General features: G+C 35.6%; 1 protein-coding gene across 5 annotated transcripts in view; it reads right to left on the bottom strand.

Annotated features, from left to right (window-relative positions):
- PRMT3 (protein arginine methyltransferase 3) overlaps positions 1 to 24,184 on the bottom strand; it is a 129,461-nt gene that overhangs the window by 80,403 nt on the left and 24,874 nt on the right. For all 5 annotated transcript variants that reach the window (XM_059138258.1, XM_059138251.1, XM_059138243.1 and 2 more), the window contains 2 exons: positions 22,641 to 22,762; positions 5,568 to 5,667 (listed from right to left, as the gene is read on the bottom strand). In XM_059138258.1, the coding sequence (XP_058994241.1) occupies positions 5,568 to 5,667; positions 22,641 to 22,762 (222 nt within the window). The remainder of the gene's footprint in view (positions 1 to 5,567; positions 5,668 to 22,640; positions 22,763 to 24,184) is intronic.

Genomic DNA, 24,184 nt, shown 5'->3' with positions numbered 1-24,184 from the left:
CATTATTACAGATTGGTGACATTTATATGATTACTCAATTCTTGTGAATCAAGTATCTGTTCACGGATAATTTTTGAGGAGAAACACTTCACACTAATTATAATAATTACCACTGTGCCACCTCAGTTACATAAGATCATCTAAGTGAGTTTATATTAAATGTCCAACTGTCTGAAAATGCAAACTAGAAATTTTAGGAGCTTTCTTTCACTCACAGGTAGAAGTAAACAGCATTACTTCTTCTTTAACAGAGGGCTCATAAACCAAGGGGAAAGCACTAAGAATGTTCTTCAGCTAAGTGTTAATAGTCTTTACTTCAAGTATATTATCATTTTCAAATTTTACTTATTGAATAACCTAGTTAGGCAGTTCATTCATTAGTTAGCAAGTGCTTAGTAGACTATACAATTTTCAAAACCAAATAGCTGAGATTCTATTATGTGCAGAAACTGCTTCAAGAAATTTGTATCTCTTAATTTATTTAATCCTCACAAAAACCCTATGAAGTAGGTATTACTATTATCTTCATTTTATAGAGAAAGAAACTGAGGCACAGACAAGTTTGGTAACATGCCCAAGGCAGCAAACCCAAGCAGCAAAACAGGGCGAAGAGTAAGGCAGTCTGACTTCAGGGCAACATGGTTAACCCTCTCATATGTTTCCTCCCTGGCTGCATGTGCCGTATAGCAAATTATAAATAAGATCATATCTATGGCCAGTGAATTTCTACGTGGTAAAGTTCTCTTGTGATGTACATTCCCTCATCATTTACTAATGCTAAGCCCTGTGATAGAATCTGGCCATACCAAGTAAATGCTGGCTCCCAGTCTCAGGAGAATGGAAAAAAGGTACATGAACAATTAATTACAATACAGTGTAATCTGGGTTGTTAAAAACCAGACCAGGAAAGGTTACCTGTCCTCATGGCAGTTGGCTGAAATGGCATGGCTTCACTGTCAGACTAAACTAAAGATGACAAAAACATTTCAACACCCACCAGTTTAAAATGTGACCTATGACAGGCTTCATGGTTACTTTGTGAATTGCTGATAAGCCAAATCACAAGTTATGTTATTTTTTAAATGGTATCTCGAAAAGCTAGTCATTAATAAAGAGTATTAAATACGAACAGATGATATCATTGTGGGTGTATGCATGCATGTGTATAACACAGATACACTTGTGCTGGTGAAGATGGAGTAGGAAAGTTAATTCCTAAATTTCAAGGATACATCCAAGTATACTTGAGTAAAGAGAAATTTTAGGTAGCTTCTGTGAAAAGCAAGCTGAGATAGAAAAACTGCAACAGGGACCTTAGGCAATTTGAATGCACATCAGTAATGATCACAATAATGAAATATAATGTGTAATTCTGCCGATAATCCTGATGACAGAGAAAAATGAAGGTGCAAACAAGAATCGTTGCTGGCAATCATATCATATGATGCCAGGATCTTATCTACATGTTTATAAGGAGGTCATGCTAAAGACATACATGGAAAACACGAACACACGAAAACACGAACCTGGCTTAACTGGTCTGTAGCACAGAATTAGGGACATTTGGGAGCCTGGGTGCCTCAGTGGATTAATAAAGCCTCTGCCTTCGGCTCAGGTCATGATCCCAGGGTCCTGGGATCAAGCCCCGCATCGGGCTTTCTGCTCAGCAAGGAGCCTGCTTCCCCCTCTTTCTATCTGCCTGCCTCTCTGCCTACTTGTGATCTCTGTCTGTCAAATAAATAAAGAAAATACTAAAAAAAAAAAAAAAATTAGGGACACTTACTTTGAACAGTTTTATTAGGCAATCAGAAATAAATTGTCATAAAGAATGGTTCTATTGGTGGAGTAAATTTATGGAAAATGAAAGGAGATACTCATGGGCATAAATATTAACTTCTTGTAGAGATTAAACTGACTTTACTCATATTTATTTATTTCAGTTATTTATTTAATACTGGCTAATTTAATATCAGTTATTTTTTTTAAAGATTTTATTTATTTGACAGACAGAAATTACAAATAGGCAGAGGCAGTCAGAGAGAGGAGGAAGCAGCCTCCCTGCTGAGCAGAGAGCCCGATGTGGGGCTTGATCCTAGGACCCTGGGATCATGACCTGAGCTGAAGGCAGAGGCTTTAACCCACTGAGCCACCCAGGCGCCCCTCAGTTATTTATTTAATATCAGTTATTTACTTAACTGACAAAAATTTTAACAAATGGAAATTCCATTCAATAAAAATGAAAATGTAAAACTAAAGGAAAGCCTAAATCTGGAAATTCATAACTCTAAGAGGCAAGTGATGGCCTATTAAATAATACGCTAATAGCAATGATTTGGCTTTTAAAATTACATCCTTACCTAAGGACATCTTCCAAAATAAAGGCAAAGTTCATGAATAGTTGTAGACAAAAAAATCAATCTAGATTAACATGGAATAGTTAGGGGACTACAGGAGAAGAAAACAGATGTACATCTGTGTAACATATGATACCTACATTGCTAATTTAAACATCTGATTCCAATTTTTATACAGAGTATGTATTTTTTTGTCTTGTTGAACTTTAAAAAAAAGAGAAAAACAATGTATGCTATGGCTTAAAATTGTGTGTTTCTAGATTTTTGTATCATTACCAACATATGTTTAAAAAAAAAGGAAAGAGGACTCTATACAATATATTTTAGTTTTAAGATGCTGGTTAATGAAAATGTGCATTTACATTAGATTTAAAATACTCAATGACTGGGGCGCCTGGGTTGCTCAGTGGGTTAAGCCTCTGCCTTCGGCTCAGGTCATGGTCTCAGGGTCCTGGGATTGAGCCCCGCATCTGGCTCTCTGTTCACCAGGAAGCCTGCTTCCCACTCGCTCTCTCTGCCTGCTGCTCTCCACCTACTTGTGATCTCTCTCTCTCTGTGTCAAATAAATAAATAAAATCTTTGAAAAAAAAGTACTCAATGATTTGCCACTTACCCACTATTTCAGCCAAAGCAGAAATATCTGGAAAATGTTGGATATATCTTAAAAAGCTTATCTGTTCTTCCTGTTTAATTAGCTATTTGGAATTTTCCAACTACTGAGCTCAGAAATCCTGGAAGTACCCAATTTAAAAAAGAACTTATAGGATTTAGAAAGTACCATAAATGATTATTACCAATCCACAAAGTTGACTCAAACATTCTAGCACAAACCTATTTAAAAAGCTTAACACAAATTTTATTAGAGAAATAAGGCTATCCAAAGTTGACTGCCTTAGAATAACTGCCATATATTTGAGTGTCTAATGCTCCACCTAACTCATTTAACACCATCTGCTAGACTTCAATTCCACTGATACCTATAAGGAAAGGAAGACAGTAAGATAAAGCAAACTCTTAAGTTACACCCTTGTAAAGAGGAATAAGGAAAGTTATTAGTTAACACTTCCTGAATACACTGATTTACTTCTCTTAGGGAAGGGCTTCTGAAAGACTCTTGGTTCCAAACAACCGGTTTTCATTCCAGGTTCAGAATTATCTGTATTATACTGCCTTCCTAATAAAGGCAGAGATCATATCTGACCAATCCTCCAAAATGAGAGGTACCCTTTACACCAATTACAGTCTAGAAGACCAGAAACCATAGATCATGAAATAGAGAAAAATGAATGCAGGACGTTGTTACCTTTTACAGAAATGGTAAAAGAAAAATGATATGGTAAGTGATCAAGAAGAGACAGAGGCAACTGGATACCAGCAGACACCAGGAAGGAACTAGTATTCGTAGGCTAGAGAGACAAAAGGAAGAAGCACTGCTACAAGAGTCCAGGGCCAGAGTCACACAGTCACTGGAATTAATGACGGACTTATCCAGTGGGAATTGGAGTCACAAAAGAAATAGCTTCTGCCAGCAATATAACTCGAGGCAAACAGAAGCAAAAAAATGTCCTGACTTTTCTCTTTCTTTAAATCCCCCATCAGCGTTTCCCATTGGGTTTCTCAAACCCCATGGAAGATGGCTGTCCCTGGAGCCTAAAAAAAGCAGCCTGCAGAATTAGCCCTCCTTCAGTACAGAAGCAAGTAGGAGAAGAGTGTAAAATGCACCTGAGGACAAATAAGCCCAAGATCAGCACAGCCTTTCAATAAAGTTCATATTGTAAATGTGACGATCTCACAAATTCAGTCAACCCAGTTAATTTTTTGCTATTATACCAACTGGCTCTAAGATTTCAACAGAATATTCATACTTCTAGATCAACTTTCAGATTTTAAAATGAAAATTCCTAGAACATCAATATCTAGAAGTATAATTCTGCTAGGCAGGTTAAGAACAATGCAACTAGTTATACCCAGATATGCAAAAATGTTCAACTGAGGTGACAGGAAGTTTAGTAAAGTCTGTCTCAGTTTGCTTATATCCTAATTTGGAGTAATTTAAGAGATATATTTTTCCAAGAAAAGCAAAATGGTCCCTGGGGAAATGAGGACGTCAGCCAACATTTAGTATACACTATTATAAATTATCCCTGAGTAAATGCCTCAAATGTGCTTCCACAAAGCACCTTTAAAAGATGCTGGATTTTTAATTATATGTAACTAAACCCCTATCTTTTCACCCAATTCATAAAAGAAATCAGAGTGCTAATACAAATTCTTTGGTATAAGATAAATAATGACACTGTGATTAAAAATTATTAAAAGCCAACTCTACCATAAAAAAATCAACATACTCTTTCATGTACAAAAGAGGTACTGCTAACAATGGAGACTGTCACCAGATCTAGACCGAAATTTACATATATTAAATCTGAACATTTCAAAAGCTCCCTGAAATCCCTCCTATTTTGCTAGAATTATTGCTATGTTATTCAAAATGTACAGATAATATAAAGCATAATGCATTTTTCCCCCCAAATTTTTGATAAGTTCATTTAGTGAAAATATATGTATCAAATAAGGTTTTTTAAAAAAAGGCTTAAAAACCTTCCAAATACTTAAGAAATCTTTATTTAGAAATACTAACTTGTCTACATCAAATTGGCATTATCAACAAGTCAAATTAGTTGTTGAATACCATTAGTTTTACTTCATATACATTTAAAAATAAACATTCCATATCCTGACTTATGATTTCCAAAGCAAATTCTAAAACTATATAACATATCTTAAATTTTATTGTGTGATAAAGGACACGGAGTACATGGCCTGACATTAAGAAAGACAGGACATTCAGTATTACAGCAATACTGGCAACATCATGTTAAGTTGGATCAAATAGTCCTAGTAAGTCCTTACTAGACCTCAAAGACTTTTCAGCAAACATATGTAGTTCTCTACAAATTTAGAAAACAGAAAAACAGTAATTCCTTATTATGATTTTAAAAGTAAAAAAGCTAATTTATTCTCTTTTTAATACAATTACAAATAGCCAGTGTCATATCAGAATAAACTACCATAAAAAGACTGTAGCTGTTTTTAAAATAATGCCATTTTTCTGCCATTTATCAAATATAATTAAATGCAGAAAACTACTATCTTACTCATTGCTTTCTTTTTTAAAAACCAATACAAGTAGTTTTTTCTGCAAACACTTACCATCCACTCAGATATAATAACATCCACTTTTTCTACAGGAAGGCAAACTTCTTCAATCTTTCCTTTAATTAGTGTAATAGTATCTTCAAGTTTATTTAGTCTGAAAATTATCATAATAATTAAATTAGTATGTTAGACTCAGAAAATTAATCATATTATATAATTTCTTGGTAACTGTTCAGGTTATTTTGTATGTTCTAAGTTTGATTACTCCCTGAGCACTAGAATTAATTTTTGATCACTGCATAAATGTCCACAAATGTTTTTGATTAATATGGCAATACCCTGAACCAATACTGAAAACTTCAGCCTGAAAAGAAATCTGAATTTTATCAAGAATGTATGTCAATAAAGTTACTGTTTTGTTTTGTTTTCTTTCCAAAGGGAGGGGTGGAGAGAGACATACAGAGCAGGCAACAAGAGTATATTTTGAAGGCAAGCTGTGTTTCACAGTGGAGAGAGAATTAAAAGCCAGAAACTCTTTATTTGAACTCTTGATCCTTTAGTAATTGTCAGCTAAGTGATCTTCATCAAATTATATCATAATCTTCTGAGACTGTGTGCTCATGTGTAACAGAGAATGAGGATGCCTGCCCTATCTACTTCACAGTCTATTATGAGGATCAAAGTATCTGTGAAAGCAGCACATACATCCTCTCAGCACATTATTTCCTCAAAATACTGTATGCTGCATAAAACCTGACTATCTACTACCACCTTAATTTATTTAACCTTGTCCACTGACACTCATTAGGTATTTTTATATGCTTGGTCTAAGACTAGCACGTATTTTTCACCTTCCTTTTAAAATATAAAGTAGACAACAGAGTTGAGATGATTTCAAAAAGTTAAAAGCAAGCTTCTAAGTTTCTATCTAGTTAAATAAATAAACTCTCAATCCTCAGAGGATGTACATCTGAATTACAAAGGACTTTTTCTGCTAACAAAGGAGGATGTCTTTTCCCAACTTCACTGAGGTATCATTTACATAAAATTAAGTACATTCATTTAAAGGGTAAATTTTGTTGACTTTTACAAGAGAGACATTTGAGTGATCAATATCATCATCAATATACAGAACATTTCTACCTCCTTGAATTCATTAGTACTCTTTCCCAGAAAATCCTCCTGTTCACAAGCAAACATTGATTTTCCTTCTTTCATTACATACTAGGTTTTTATTTTGTAGTTTCTTATAAATGGAATGATAACAAATGTATGTTTTTGCATGTGGTTTCTTTCAATAAGCATACTATTTAGATTCATGTATACTTTTGTGTATAGTGCATTCCTTATTGTTGCTTAGTATTCCTGTGTGGATAAAACAATTTTGTTTATCCATACATCCATGGATGGAATTTCTGCCTGCCGCTCCCTCTGACTGCACTCTCTCTTTCGCAAATAAATAAAATCTTAAAAAAAAAAAATGTTCATAGGGATAATGGTCTGTAGTTTATTTTCTTGGAATATTTGTTTGACTTTAGTATCATTGTAATAGCCTTTTAAATTATGTTGTGAAGGGTTCTGTCCACCTCTAAGAGTTTAGTATTAATTCTTCATTAAATGCTATAAGAAATTTGCTATTTGAGCTTGCAGTTTAATTTATGGGAAGGATTGTAATTACCAACTCATTTTCTTTTTTCTTCTTCCTCCTTCCTTCCTTCAGATTTTATTTATTTATTTAAGATAGAGAGAGCGAGAGATGAAGCCCAGGCAGGGGGAGAAGGAGAAGGAGGGTCCAGCTGAGCAAAGAGCCTTGATGCAAGGCTTGATCCTAGGACCCTGGGATCATGACCTGAACTGCACGTAGATGGTTAACAGACTGAGCCACCCAAGCACCCACCCACTCATTTAATTTATTAGATCTAGGTATATTCAGATTTTCTAGTTCTTCTAGAATCAATTTTGACTTTCATTTTTCAGAGTATTTTTCCATTTTACCTAAATTGCTATTATTTATTGGCATAAAGGTGTTTGTAATATTCCTTCATTGTCCTTTGACTATATGATCTGTAGTGATGTTCCCCTCTTCAATCCTAATACTGATAATTTGTATCTCCTTGAAAATTCCAGTTAGAGGTTTATTAATGCTATCTTCTTTAAATATATTTTGTTATCATTAATTTTCTCTATTGTTTTGTTTTGTATTGCATTGACCTCTGATCTTTACTTTCTTTCTTGGTATATTTCACTTTTTTTTCTCTACTATATCTTAAGATGGAACATTAGGATCATGGATTTTAAATACTTCTTCTTTTCTAATATAAGCATTTAAAACTAAATTTCCTCCTGAGTATGGCTTTGGCTGCATCCCACAAATTTTGATACCCTGTACTTTTAATGCAGTTCAAAATATTTTCTATAGTCTTTCTTTTGTTATTTCTTCTTTGAACCATGTGTTATTTAGAAATGTGTTATTTAACTGCCAAATATTTTGGATCTATCAGATATCTTTCTGTTATTGATTTATAATTAAATTTTAGTAAACCAAGAAGCTCGGTCTATAAGATTTAAATTTTTTTCAACTTATTGAGACTTCTTTTTATTGTCTTATATGTAATCTATTTTGATGAATGTTCTATGTGCACTTAAAAAGAATATCTTTCTGGGGTGCCTGGGTGGCTCAGTGGGTTAGGCCTCTGCCTTCAGCTTGGGTCATGATCTCAGGGTCCTGGGGGATCGAGCCCCGCATTGGGCTCTCTGCACAGTGGGGAGCCTGCTTCTTTCTCTCTCTCTCTGCCGGCTTCTCTGCCTACTTGTGATCTCTCTCTTAAAAAAAAAAAAAAAAAAGAAAAAAGAATATTATTCTGCTATATTTTTTGATAAAGTGTTATGTAAGTGTCAACTAGATCTTCTATACTTCTATTCATTTTCTATCTACTTGTTCTATCAATTATTGACAGAAAAGTACTGATTATCTCCTGACATGATTATAAACTTGTCTATTTCTCCTTTAATTTGTCAGTTTTTGCTTCATGTATTCTGAAGCCTTTGTTAGATGACTACAGGTTTAGTATTATCACATATTCTTGATTATTTAATCTCTTTATCATTATGAAATACCCTCTGAACGCCTAAAGTTTTATGTTTTGCTTATATATTTATATATTCGTTTCAGCTTTATAAATTATTTATGTCTTCATACCATTATCTTTCCCCATTCTTTTACTTCTAATCTATGGCATTTTTGTATTTAGACTGGATTTTTTTGAAGCTATAAAACAGATGGGTCTTATGTTTATCCAGTCTGACAATCTTGATCTTTTTATGTACTTATTTATGTATTATTTATTTATTTATCTGCCTTAAAAAAAAAATTATGTTCAATTAGCCAACATATAGTACATCATTAGTTTCTGATGTAGAGCACTGGGTGTTACACTTAATCTGTCTTTTAATTGAATCTTTAGAACAAGGACTGTAAAATTATGGCCTTCTAGCCTGTGCCCATTTTTGTACATTCATAGGCTTAGGCGTTGTTAAGAAGGAAGAAGCAAGCAAGAAGGAAGCAGCACAAGTGACACATAAAGTTTAAAATATTTAAAATCTGGCCATTTACAAAAAGGTTTGCCAACACTTGCTTTTAGAGCACTACAGAAGCATAGCTAAGACAAAGAATATAGTGAGAAAATCTACAATAGAAAAAAATGAGGTCACAGAAAGAAAAGAAATAAAAGGAACAGGAAAAAAAAAACCCTTGAAGAAATAAAGGATGAGGGACACCTGGGTGGCTCAATCCATTAAGTGTCTGCCTTCAGCTCAGATCATGATCCCAGGGTCCTGGGATTAAGTCCTGCATCAGGCTCCTTGCTCAGCAGGGAGCCTGCTTCTCCCTCTGCCTACAATTCCCCTTGCTTTTATTCTCACACTCTCTTGCTCTCTCTGGTAAATAAATAAATAAAATCTTAAAAAAAAAAAAAAAAAAAAAAGGATAAGCATTTTCTTGAACTGGCTAAACACATTAAGCCATAGATGAATCCAAAGAATCTAAGACTAATTTCTTTTAAATCTATAAATTACAACTTCAATAATCAAAAACAAAGACAATAATCTCCAACAAAGACAGGTTATCTCCAATAAAAATAAGTTACTCTGACATGTGGCTTCTTAATAGCAACAACAGAGGCCAGAAAGGTAATAGAATGATAATACCAATGAACTAGAGCAGAGGTGTGCAAATTTTTTATTAAATTGCCAAATAATAAATATTTTAGACTCCCAGGCCATAGGGTTTCTGCTTGCAACTACTCAAGTGCTATTGTTGGATAAAAGCAGCAATAGACAATATGTAAACAAAAGGGCATGGCTATATCCTAACTTTATTTACAAAACATGTGGCCAGTCCATGGGTGAAGTTTATGGACTTCCATACTAGAGCATTATGACACCAATCCAGAACTGCCACACAGATAAAATATCTCCAAGATAGAAGCAGAATATATTTTTGAACAAACCAATACCATTTTGATTTTGTTTGGCTACAGCCATATGTACACAATGAAAAAAATGTTAAAGAATTTGTTCAGAAAGATGGAAAATGATCTGAGATACTGAAATATGAAGGAATAAGAACAGAGGATGGACTTATGGGTGAATGAATACAAAGGATCATGAACCACAGATTTTACCCAGAGTCAAGCTTTACAATTTCAGAAATACAGGCAATTTAGAGGTCCTAATTAGGGAGAAGTCTGGGACATTAAGGGCAGCTGCTTTGGTCTTTCCTTCTCTCTGTCAGGCATGTATTCTCTCACCCAGTGTAGACACGAGTTCTAAGTAAGGAGCTCCTCTCCATGTACCAGATTGTTCCCTACTACATGAGTCTCATGACTACTAATATCTTTCAAATTATTAATGAAGCTTAGTACTGGGTAATATCTCTGGGTAATCAGATTCGTGTGAGTCTACTGGAAAGTAAGTTAGCTCAGTGTGGTGCTAGTAGGAGAACTCTCATACAGATCCATGAACACAAAGGTTCGGGGCACTTTTAAACCAGGAAAAGGAAGGAACTAAAAAAATAGAAAGATTAATCCTCAGATGGTTACCTAGACATTTTTGGTATGAAATGGGAATACTCAGACTCATAGAAACTGACCATTGGCCAGGCAGGCATCAGTAGGCAGAAGGGAAGACAGTGAAAAGTTCTATTCTCTGGCTGTTATTCGCATGTCTGAGAAATACTAGTTCTTTCAGGGAGGAGAGAGGGGCAGGAGAAAAAAAACCCTGCAAGAACAATTTTTCCTCTCACTGGAAGGCCTCCTTGTGCTTATATGGCTACTTGGGGAGATGGAAGTATCCATTAGGAAAGTAATGAATTTAAGGCTATGGATTATCCCAAAGGTAGGTGGAGGACAAGGTGAGAGGACTCCTGAGTGCGGAGTGTATTGTGAAAGAAATAGGGCATTTCACAAAGACATACTAGAAAAGCTTAGTGAATCATTACTGGCATGGACAATCAGGAGGATACATCACTTATTTTACATACAACAGAGTCGAAAGGATTACTTGAGTTGATGATGGATTCCTATATTGCGGTGAACAGGTGCTTCTAGGTGGTACAACAACTAAATGCTCAGTAAGAGTTGGGCTACAATATATCTACCCCATGAGGGTAACTGCTCTATCCCCTTCCCAAAACACAAATAGCCCTCTAAAGCAGAAGGAATGCTGTGAGTGCAAGTAAACTTCGACTGGCTTTACAAGGAACAATATAATCGAATGCTACTGACAGAGATGATGATGTGGAACTCAGTGACTCCTCATTCTTGAGCATTTTATGCAACCTTGTAATCAAGATGTAGTTTCTGATTACATTAATTACCAAGAATAGGACTCCATGATATTGCTGACATACAAAAAAGTGGGGGGGGGGGGGTCAACAAAAGAAGAAAATGGAGTAAACAAAAACCAGCTCATTGAGAAGGACAGTTTAGATGGCTTTGGAAAAACAGTGTGAAAAGAGGAATTAGGTAAGTTCACGACTAAGGAGTTAGTAACAAGCTTTGTAGAGGATGGTTCATATCTTAGTAGATTCATTAGGGTCTTTACAGGCTTATTCTTAGCAGAAATTATTGCAGAAAATGTTAGAAGAAGAAGTTAAAACAGCTGACTTGTGATTCATGTATAACCTTTACTGGGGGATATTCAACCTGTGGGTAAATTTTCCATTCAAAGTGACTTAATGTCTTTCAATTATCTGGGAAGTTAGAAATTAACAATACACTTGGGTATTTTAATTTCCACTGTTTAAGTGCTTCATGTTCCTTACAGAAATACAACTGATTATTTTTAAGTTATGTCAGTCACTATACAGTATATCATTAGTTTTTGATGTAAGGAGGGCATTATTGCATGGAGCACTGGGTGTTATGTGCAAACAATGAATCATGGAACACCACATCAAATACAATTAATTTTTGTATATTAATTTCTATTCAGCATCTTGATAATTTTATTATTGGAATAATTTACTTATCATTTATTTCTGAAGGGCATATTTATAAACATACCATTAGTAAATCTGAATAGTTTTCTTTTCTCATTTTCAATTCTTGTAACTTTCTTTTTAATGCCTTGCTGTACTGGGATCTCCTTTACAGAGTTAGACAGAAATAGTGATGGCAGGTATCTCTGTCCTGTTCCTGAACTTAAAGCAAATGCTTTCAATGCCTCATCAAGACATGGGCCTTAGGGCTTATGTTTTTTTGTAGGTACTGTATCTCATGTTAGGACATTCATTTTTAGCTCTAGTTCACTAAGAACTGTAATCCATTGATATACTGCATGGATATGGGATTTTATTAAGCCATTTTTTCTGCATCTAGTGAGATGATCTCAATAGACTGTTCTGGCTGATGTTCTCATACGTAACCAACCTTACATTCCTGGGATAAACTTTACCTTTAAATATATTGCTCAATTAGTTTTCTAATATTTTGATTAAAATTTTTGCATATATGTTCATGAATGAGTAACCTGTAATTTTCTGTTCTACTGCCTTAGTAGAATTTCAGTATAAAGGTTATACTGCCCTCATATATGGGTGCTTGATTCTTGACAAAGATGAATGACACTGCACAGTGGAGAGGAAAGAATGGTCCCTGTAATAAGTGAGACTGGGACAACTAGGTCACTTAAACAGATTACAAAAAAAAAAAAGAATAAAACTGGATCACTACTTCATCCCATATACAAAAACAATGCCCAAGAGATCACAGGCCTAAATGTAAAAAACACAACTATCAAGTATTTACACCAGAACATAGGAGAATATCTCAATAAGCTCAAAAACAGCCTTAAACAAGAATGCTGCTCTATGAAAATTGAGAATTCAGTACATCAAAAGACACTATGAAGGGAAAACGCACACAAGAACGAGAGAAGATATCTGCACTATATAAAACCTAGAAATTACTAAAATGTTAAAAATATAAAGATCTCCTACAAATAAAGGAGAAGCTCCAACTCAACAAAAATCTGAGAAAAGATATCAACAGATATTTCACAGAAAAGAAAACTCAAATGGCCAGTAATCACCTAAAAAGGTGCTCAGCCTAATTAATAACCATAGAAATGCAAATTTAAATTGTAATGAGGTGCTCTAAGACCAACTGGAAAAAAATGGAAAAGATGAGACAATACCAACCAGAACCATTATGTATAAAAAGCCTGTAACAGAATTTTTCATAATAGCTCTAATCTGAAAAACCTAAAAAATGTCCGTCAAGAACAGATCAGAAAACTGTGATATAGTCATCAACTGCAGTCCTTACAATAATAACCATGAATGAACTCCAGTTACACATACCATGAATGAACACTAAAAAAAAAAATGCTGAGCAAAAGAACTTAGACAAAAAGAATGCATAACATATCAATTTATTTATTTAAAAATCAAGAGTTGAGTAAACTAAACTATCTTAAATGGAAGTCGATGTCAGTGGTTAAAGTAGAAAGCAAACAAAGTAGTCATTACTATCAAAGTAACTCAAATAGGCAAGGGCAGCATCTGACTGAAAAAGGGCAAATGGAGGTGGGTGGGTGGTAATGTTCTATTTCTCGTTATTTATGCACATTTAATACATGTTATATTTCATGCAAAAGTTAAGAAAAAGGGATTGTTTATCATATTTGAGTTTTTTTTCAAATAAGTACTTAATAAAATTCTTTCTGATAAAATTGCCGTGGTTGCTTACTATTTACTGAAATATTTATGTGGTTCTAATAATTACAAACACTTCAAAAGAAACAAAAAGTGAGCTTCCTAGAAGAGCAAAATGTTCCCATTGCCTAGAAATATCATCAGAATGCTAATGCTGAAACAAGATGTGTTCTGTAAAAGGCCATCTGCTCAGGCTGTTTATTGTCTGCTACAAGTCATAATCCTACTTGCATCAGTAATTACTTGTTCAAATATAAATATAGCAGGAAAGATTAAGATTTCAGGCAATACACAGAAAAAAAGACAAAGGCCATAAGTCCCAGTAATTCTGTATGAAACAGCTCAACACAGATATCATTCACATAGATAACCTCTTTCTTGAGACTGCTCATCTTAATCATCACCTGATTCCCCATTCATGAAAAAAACTATACATTTTGTTGACTTTTCTCAAGTGTCTACTCACTAAACCTTTCTTTGGCATAAAAGCATGCCAAATGAATTTTATCTCTAGAATCACCTGCTCAGAAATTAGCTTTAATCCACAGAAATATGACAATGTAGTAAGAAGAATATTTTAAGTAAGTCTCTTAACTCCAGTGAGTACTCCAGTGAGTATTGAAACCATCTATTTTCTGAGTGAAAATTCTGTTAAGAAATAAGATGGGAAAATATTGGTCATTCTGTCATAAAAGTAGCAATTTTATTTCATGATTCGGAATATCAGCATGATTAATTATCTTATACTGGGCATATAGATTTGATAGACACAGTCCACCCATTTAAGAACATGGTCTAAGGGAGATAGAACAGTAAGCAGCATAGGGTATCACAGGAGCTTATATAAGAAGCCCTTAAGGGAGGGACATCTGAGTTTAACCAGGAAAAGACAGAGCACCCACAAAGACATGTATGTCTTTGTGTGTAAGGGAGAGTCATATTTGTATGCACACATCTGTGTGTGTGTGTATAAAAGAGAAATGCAAATCCGAAGAACTATAAATAGCTCGATATGATTAGTGCAAGAAGAACACAGTGACGAAGTTGAGAGGTAGAGGTGATACTGAAGAGTCTAGATTTTATTTAAAGACAGTGAATTGCCATTTCAGGATTTTTTAGAATGGGAAGCATAGGATCAAATGCGTAATGTACCTCTGATGTGACATAGATTAAAGACCTGGTTTAGTCCAAAGAAAAACATGGTGTAATAGGGAGTTAAATGCAAGCAGCGTAAAGCATCAGAGAAGTTCCTGCAATGAAGACCTGTAGTCAAGTAGGTGGCATTTAAAGTTTGTGACAAAGTAATTATGGAGTTCATCTAGAAGAATATATGAGTGCTAGGGAAGGGCAGGGAGGGAATATCCTGATACAAAAACATATAAGGTTTACGTAATATTATTTTGCTTTCATTTCACTGTGGCACCCAAGCACAGATACTTCTCTTTTGTTCCCTAAGCACACGGAAATGTCAATAAAGCAATGTAAAATACAACAATAAATTGATAAATGTGTAAAGATTTTAGGAGGTGATATCAAAGAAGCAAAGATTCTAATAATTTAGTGGAAGAAAAAAAGGAATTAAATTCTATTGGTAAACTTGTCAAGAAGGCTCCAGGGCTTGGTGTACACAGCAGAGATTATAGTGCAGGTGGAAGCCATTCTTCACAACACAGAGCCCTGCAGTTAAAAGGTATACAAGGTAGAAGTGACAGACACTGAAAAATCAATGACAGAAAGGGGAGGTCTCCCTCTGCTCCCCTCAGAGATAAATTACATTCTACCTACCTTTACTAAAAAATCTAGTCCTCCATTCATAAATCCAACAAAAAAATAAGGATTCCTTTTTTTTTTTTTTTTTAAGATTTTATTTATTTATTTGACAGACTGACAGAGAGAGAACACAAGCAGGGGGAGCTGTAGAGGGAGAGGGAGAAGAAGGCTCCCCCCCACCCAAGGAAGCTTGACATGCAGTTGGATCCCAGGACACTCGGATCATGACCTAAGCTGAAGGCAGACTGAGCCACCCAGGTGCCCCCCAAAACAAGGATTCTTAACCATTTGAGACCAATGGTAGATGTAAGTACATCCCATGAAAAATAAATACACGACCAGGCAGGTCATTCCAAATGCAGGCCCCTGCCATGGAGTCAGAGTAAGGCGTGTGTATTCCTAGAATACAATGAACTGCCTCCCTCCCAAATTATCATTTGTGTTTACAGGTATGTAGCTGCGGAATTACGAACACTGAGAACATTTATTGTTTAAAATTAGCAATAATTCAGCTTCTACTATAATGAAAAAAAAAAATGATGAAAAGAATCATCTAGATTCAGGCATAGAAAATGGGCTTTCAGGTTTGATGTTGATTTACCTTTGAATGTTTGATGTCCCAGGTCTTAAAAATTTATTAATTTATAAATTCATTCATTCAATAAATATTTAAATCGAATACCTACCATGTGCCACACACATCACTTTTCCTGGTGGCAAAAAAAAAAAAAAAAAAAAAAAAAAGAGAGAGAGAAAAATCCCTGCCTAAACTTGAGGAACTGAAATTCTGGAAAAACTTGCATTTCTATATATTTCATCTCCTGACCTAAAGCCTTTTTTAAAAAGCCTTACCAAGCGGCACCTGGGTGGCTCAGTGATTAAGGCCTCTGCCTTCCACTCAGGTCATGATCTTGAGGTCCTGGGGGATCGGGATCCTAGGATCAAGCCCCGCATCGGGCTCTCTGCTCAGCGGGGAGCCTGCATCCCTTCCTCTCTCTCTGCCTGCCTCTCTGCCTACTTGTGATCTGTCAGATAAATAAATAAAAATCTTTAATAAATAAATAAATAAATAGCCTTACCAAAATGCTGATAGTGATCTCTCATACTAGGATCACAGAAAATCTTTAGTTTCTTCTTTATCCTCTCTACGTCTTCCCAACACAAAATACATCCTTTCCCCCTACTTTTTTACTTAAAGGGGATGAGAATTGAGTAGGGAAATCAGTCCCACTGCCCTGGAGAGAATGGCTGACAGCTGCTGGAAGCAAAGGCAAAGTACAAATAACCAAACCGGTTACATGCAGCTGTCTGAACTTAGGTGAGAAATGGAAGAATTTGAATTCTGGATTCAAGACATGTCAATGATAGATGAGGGATGGATCTGAGAAAACAGTAAGGGTTCTCAGTTAACAGGATTCTCCCCAACAGGAATGTGGCAAAAAAAAGAAGCAAAGGTCAAGTATGAATCCCAGGTTTTCAATTTTTACCCATGAGAAAAGCACCAATGCAGATCTATTCTCTCAGATCTTATCTCTGGAACCAGGGCAATAATTCCTGACCGGACTCTACAGAACTCCTGAACACTCACATAGTTGGAGGGTAATGATGCTCTTCTATATGCCCCAAGCCATGGACCAGCCTGACAGCATGTTTAAAGCAAACATGAATATTCCTGATGTGTACGTGGGGTCTGACATGCATTTACACCATGGTGGTGGGGGGGAGGTCACAGAGCAGGCACCTATATGACCAGCTCTCTTTGAGAACTAGGGACTCTAAGACTCAAGCAAACTTCCTCAAGAAGAGACATCTCACATGTGCTTCTGAGGTTTGCAGCTAGAGAGAAATGTACATTTTGCGTGACTCTTGCAAAGAAAGGATTACTTGGGAGCCTCTACATGACCTCTTTACTGAAGGGTATCTTTTTCTTGCTGTCCCTGAACTATGTCTTTTGCTATGTAATAAATCTTAACTGTGAATACAACTCTATATTGAATGTAAGGAGTTTTCCCAGTGAACCACTGGACTAGAGGGCAGTCATGAGACCTTCAAAACAGGATCACTGAGGGGACAGGAAATTAAGAATTTGGTGGGGTGGGAGAAGAAATGAATTTAGTTTTCTTGTACAGTGTCTCGGTCACCTTCATTACCTTCATTAGAATTCTACGGTTTTTGAGCAGCAAATGTGTTTTTTGCCATTTTAACTTCATTAGCAGTTCAAAATTCTCTGCAGCTTTAACACACTTTTCTGTGTTATTTCCATTAAATTAGGAACAAAATTTGAAGGAACATCCTTACTTCAAGAATTTATCCTGGTATATTTTGTGATCTTGTTCCAAACCTGATAGAGGGGTCATCACTATCTTTAAAATCATTATGTTAATTCTTCTCAAAGAACTTTACCAAGCATCTGCCATGAATCAGACACTTTGCTAGGTGTTCAGAATAAAATGATTAAGAAAATATAGCTCCTGTCCGAGAATCCAGAGGACACCTAAATAAACATGACAACAGATCAAATATTCTCTAGGCTTTTCTTAATGTTTCATTTCTAACAGTATTCTAGATACAGGCAATATAAAAGATTGCATCTTGAATGTCATGGTGAGACTGAAAGCATTGCACCGTGGCTGTATGATAGATCAACCTTCTCCTGGAAGCTCCTGTGCAACAACATGCAGAACTCTGAATAATGAGCTATTCCATGGCTGAGTCAATGAGAAGCCAAAGGCAGCCTGAGTTACAGCAAAAATTTTACCAGATGCTACCCCTGCTTCCTGAGGGTGAACACAGTATACAATTGTCTGGCAATTCCATAGCTTTGCTGTCCTTAGGTATGTTTATGTTTCTAAAATTATCATTCACTGTGGAGTTCAAAGTACAACAGCATGAATAAGAAACAATTTTTCATCCTTCCATATTTCACTTGGAGTTCTATTTGGCCCTGCTAATACAACATCTTTGAAAAACCTATATTCTACTTTATATCATGTCTGCAACCTCAAAACTGCAAGCCTGACCTTCATCTTAAGCCCAAATATACATTTATGTGTAATATACATTATAAGCCCTAATATACATGTCAGTTTACATTAAAGTCATTATTTATTTCATTCTAAACACATTTCTTTAGAAATATTAGATCTCTTTTTTAAATAAAGGGATACAAATTATTTTATCACATTCTGAATGTAATTCAAGGACTGTATACTAAATATATTTAAAAATAACGAAAAATGCATTTTAAAAGTGTCCCTCTTAGAATTTAAAGTGCTTTTTTTTTTTTTTCCCCAAAGACTCCATCTATCTATTTGACAGACAGAGATCACAGATCACAAGCAGGCAGAGAGAGAGAGGGAAGCAGGCTCCCTGCTGAGCAGAGAATCCGATGTGGGCTCGATCCCCTGGGATCATGACTTGAGCCAAAGGCAAAGGCTTCAACTCAACCCACTGAGCCACCCAGGCACCCCTTTAAGTGCTTTTTTGCAGATATCAGCTTACAGAGTTCTATAGAAATTCTACTGTGTACAGATCGCTGATGTAACAGCCTCAGAAGAGCAAAGACTCAGAGCGTGCTAACTGGAAGAATTGTTTTCACTGACTGTGATAATTCTGGAAAGCTCCAATATACAATAATAGACAATTATAAGAGAAGTTGAGAGGGGGCACCTGGGTGGCTCTGTCAGTTGAGCGTCTGACTCTTGGCTTGGCTCAGGTCATGAAATCCAGCCCCATGTCAGGCTCTATGCTCAGCATGCAGTCTGCTTGAAAATCTTTCTCACTATCCCTCTGTCTCTCCCACACACCATGGATGCAGGAGCTCTCTCTCTACAGAAGAAGAAGAAAAAGAATGAGAAAGAGGAGGAGGAAATAATCTTGGCGGGGTGGGGAGAAGTTGGGACTAGATTTCAAGGGAAGAGAGTGAATACAGGATGAAACTGGCCAAAACTTGAAGTTTAATGGTTTAAGAGAGTAGAGACTGAACAATTGGGGGCGGAAAAAAAAAAAGGCATAAAAGAGAGTCATCATATTTTGAGGGGATAGCTACAATAAATGATACTTTAGAAACATAAACAACAAAATATAAAATATTACTTGTGGCACTGGTGCCAAGCTAAACATACCACTACTACTACTAATTAATAATATTACATTTACTGCTAAAATTTAGTAAGCAGTTACATGTCAGCCATTTTGTAAATCACAATGAATGGATTCAATCCTTATAACAATGTAACCACCATCAACCTCACTTTATAAAGGAAGAAACCGGAGATTAAAGAAGTAATTTGATAATTACTATGTAGCTAATTAATCAAAAAGCCAAAACCAGAAATCAAGTCATGTGTTTCTAGATGCTGAGAGAAATATGATAGACTGCCTCCTCATCTGGGAGAACAAATAGCCAGTAAGCTGTGGGAGTATTAACAGTAAACTGTCTCCTGCATACCTTTTTAGGGAGACATTCACAAATAGAAAAATAGAAGTTCTTTTATCCAACAGTGTAAGTTTCAAATTTTCAAATGGAAGACAAGGGAGAGATGCTTATAGAAACTATGGATGTAACTATCTTTTTCACAAAATAAAACAGGCAAAGGACAAAATCTCTTCAGAAACAGTATAATGTTGGTTTAGCCAAAACAAAATTTATCTAAAGCAAAAAGGGCTGATTTTCAAATTCTATGGGTTCTAAGTAAAGCAAATTATTGCATACAACTAACACAAGCCCTGCAAGAAGTTAAACGGAGATACAGCCCAGTAAATCAGCTGTGAGGATGAGGGAGTCAGGCTGCCCGGGATCTAATCCTGGCTCCACTACAAATAAGGAGACTTACTCAATCTCTGCCACAATTTCTTCATCTCTATAATAAGGATAATCATATACTATAATTGTATCTACCAATTATATCTACCTCAAATAAGATTCAACAGAGAGTAATAAGTTAAGGTTAGCAATTTTTATTATTAAAATGAAGTACCTAAAACCGAGTGCTAAGTCATTTCCAATAAATGACCTTATGCAAAATTTCCATACACTGCAGCACTACATTTTATATACAATGAATATGAATATAATCATTGTATATAGATATTTCTAAAAAGTCACTAGGCATTCTATGTGAAGCAAAAATAAAACAATATAAAATAAGAGGGCTGTTATTGCCATCCTTTTCCTTTTCTTCCATAAAGGAATTAAAATGAGGGCACTTTGTAGAAACCAAAAGTGAAAATTAACATGTAAATGTACATGGTCTTTTATAAGATTAGAGCTTCAAGTAGAAATATCTTACCATAATCTTCCTACCAACAATGTATTTTATTTTATTTTTTTTTTTGACAGAGATCACAGGTAGGCAGAGAGGCAGACAGAGAGAGAGGAGGAAGAAGGCTCCCTGCTGAGCAGAGAGCCCGATGTGGGGCTCGATCCCAGGACCCTGGGATCATGACCTGAGCCGAAGGCAGAGGCTTTACCCCACTGAGCCACCCAGACGCCCCACCAACAATGTATTTTTGATAATTGTTCTAAAACAATCTCTTCTTGAGAACACTGGTTCTCATATTTGTTTGGATGGCAATGCACAAGCAAGTGAGGGTGTTCTTTATGGAAACCCCAAAATGATAATGATGTCCTTACTGGCATACCAGATTACAGAGTTGCCTATATACATGCAACATATATGCCATTTTCTCCAGTATGAAAAGAATAAGCACAAACCCAGAACTATGAAAAATCTAACCAAGACCAATGTAATTTTTCATTAACATCAATTTGGTACTTGTTAATAATAATAGTAGCTGACTTTTCAGTACCTATTATGGGCCAAGCAACATGCCAAAGAGTTATATGCGTATCTTACTTATAACTTACCTTGCTCATAATCGTGAGGTATTCATTATTATTTTGACAGTGAAACAGCAGGTGACGAAGAGGTTAGATAAAATTTAAGTTCAAATAGCTGGTAAGCAAGAGTGAGGATTCAAACCAATCCTGACTCAAACCTTGCACTCTGAACCACGACACTAAACTCTACATGATACAATAACATCTACAAGTTTAAATATCTTACATAATTACATTCAAATTTAATACTAATAAGGAAGAATTAATATTAATCAATTTTAAGAAAACAGAACATGAAGTATCAATGGGAGGACCATTGAAGAACTGCTGTTGGGGATGTAATGTATGCAGGTAATTATAGTTAATGATATTGTATTTAAACACTTAAAAGTTTATACACTTGAAAGTTCCTAAGAAAGTAGATCTTAAATGTTTTCAACACAAAAAGAAATGGTAGTAACATGATGCAATGGAGGTGTTAGGTAATGTTAACGGTAGCATACACAAAGGTATGGAAGCATTACATTGTATATCTTCAACTTACACAATGTTGTATGTCAATTTTATCTCAATAAAGCAGGGGGAGCCACGGGGGAGAGAATTGCTGAGAAGCTCCTATTAGTTATTTACTCTGAAAATTACTCCTAAGTTCCAAGTATAAGGTGCTTTGTTAAGAACACAGCTGAAGAAATCTAGTTCTCTAAGCCATAGTTCAAATAAAGTCCATCTTACTATGACATAAGCCAATTGTAAAGTCAATCCTTGATCAATTAACCTAACTCCTCAAAGAGAGGAGATATTCTAGAGAATAAAATTAAGTTTTAGGAGATACTCTAAATCACCTCTGCTTTGTTTGTAATCATTTCGGAATTCACTTATTTTAATTTGAAGGAGGCACAAATGTTAGTGTTGCAAAAAAGAAAAAATATAACCCTTAGTCTTTAGTCTGATTGCTATTTGCTGAATATGAAACGAATATTCAGTTTTGTTGAGTCCTCTGACAATATTATCTTTTATGTCAACGATTTCTAATTTTGTTATTATTATAAGTAGCATATTTATACCCATAATTGGAAAGATAAGAAATTGTATAAAAATAATTGTCATCAGTGAGAACTGTGTAATGACTATTCATACCTCAAACATGCTTAGTTCAATCTAACCTAAAATCTTATTATTCTGGAATGAATTTTTACTAAAAGACACATGTCTTGAGTCTGCTTCAGATAGCTATTAAAGACAAGAGGATTAGTCATCATATTTAAAAATAATCTTAAATCAAGCCTTAAAATACATCTACCTTATGATATCCATTGCCTGGTAAAGTATTTCAGACTGATCAACTCCAAAAACTTTCTTTGCCCCAGCTTTAGCTGCAAACATAGAGAGAATTCCAGTTCCACAACCAACATCCAAAACCACCTGGTATAATAAAAAAAACAGATGTTATTGAGAAGGTCTAGTATTTTAAGTTTTATTTATATATATGACATTACTGGGAAGGAACAGACCACAAAATTTAAAATTTTACAAATCAATGATAGTAATAATTTCTATTTAAAAAAAAAACCCTGAAGATATTACAATATTTTGGGGGGAGGGGGATATTAGCTCTGTGCCTAACATGGGCTTGAACTCATGATCCCAAGATTGAGTCCTGTGCTCTACTGCTTCAGCCAACCAAGCACCCTGGTTGTTTTACATTCTCAACAGCATATCTGGCTATATTCTGCTACAATCAGATGCAACAATGTAAATTAAGAGATGTTTTATATGAAATACGTAATTTGTATAGACTTCATAGGGAAGTATTCTGTTTATAATTTCCCTACTGTATGCATGTATGCTCTAATTTAGGTTTAGTAGTTCTAAATTCTAGCCTAAATAAACTTTCTCAAGTTTGAAAGGCAGGAATTAACTTAAGCAGGATAAGAGCCTGATCCAATACAATTAACAAACGCTTATAAAGGAATCCTAGATGTAGAATATTGTCATATCCCCTCCAGATCCAAAATTAAATACTCAACTCATTTAAATAATACAGGTACATTAAAAATACATTGGCTTCTAGAATTCAGAACTTCAAAATATAAGTTTTAAAAATGATCCTCAGGGCTCCTGGGTGGTTCAGTCAGTTAAGTGTCTGCCTTCGGCTCAGGTCATGATCCCAGGGTCCTGGGACTGAGCCCCAAATCAGGCTCCCTGCCCAGTGGGGAGCCTGCTTCTCCCTCTCCTCCCCACTTGTGCTTTCTCTATCTCTGTCTATCTCTCTCTCTCAAATAAATAAAATCTTTAATAAGTAAAAAAAAATAAAAATAAAAATGATACTAATTATCATTAGTGAAGGTAATAAGAATCAAAGTTTAAGATGATACTGGAGGGGCACTATGAGCGGCTCAGTGGGTTAAGCCTCTGCCTTCGGCCCAAGTCATGATCTCAGGGTTCCCGGGATCGAGCCCCACACGGGGCTCTTTGCTCAGTGGGGAGCCTGCTTCCCCGCCCCCACCCCCCGCCTGCCTCTCTGCCTACTCGTGATCTCTGTCAAATAAATAAATAAAATAAATCTTTTTTTAAAAAAATGATGATACTGGAGACAGGTAAAAAGCAATTATTTCTAAATCAAGAATTGCATGTTATTTTCAGGATTGTATAGTGAAACCTGCAAAAACAAAAACAGGGCACCTGCGTGGCTCAGTGAGTTAAGCTTCTGTCTTTGGCTCAGGTCATGATCTCAGGGTCCTGGGATTGAGTCCCACATCGGGCTCTCTGCTTGGCAGGAGCCTGCTTCCTCCTCTCTCTCTCTCTGCCTGCCTCTCTGCCTACTTGTGATCTCTCTCTGTCAAA

Source organism: Mustela lutreola, chromosome 1 (assembly GCF_030435805.1).
Source record: "Mustela lutreola isolate mMusLut2 chromosome 1, mMusLut2.pri, whole genome shotgun sequence".
NCBI lineage: Eukaryota > Metazoa > Chordata > Mammalia > Carnivora > Mustelidae > Mustela > Mustela lutreola.
The sequence above is the reverse complement of the archived record's forward strand: the minus strand, read 5'-3'. Positions and strand labels throughout refer to the sequence as shown.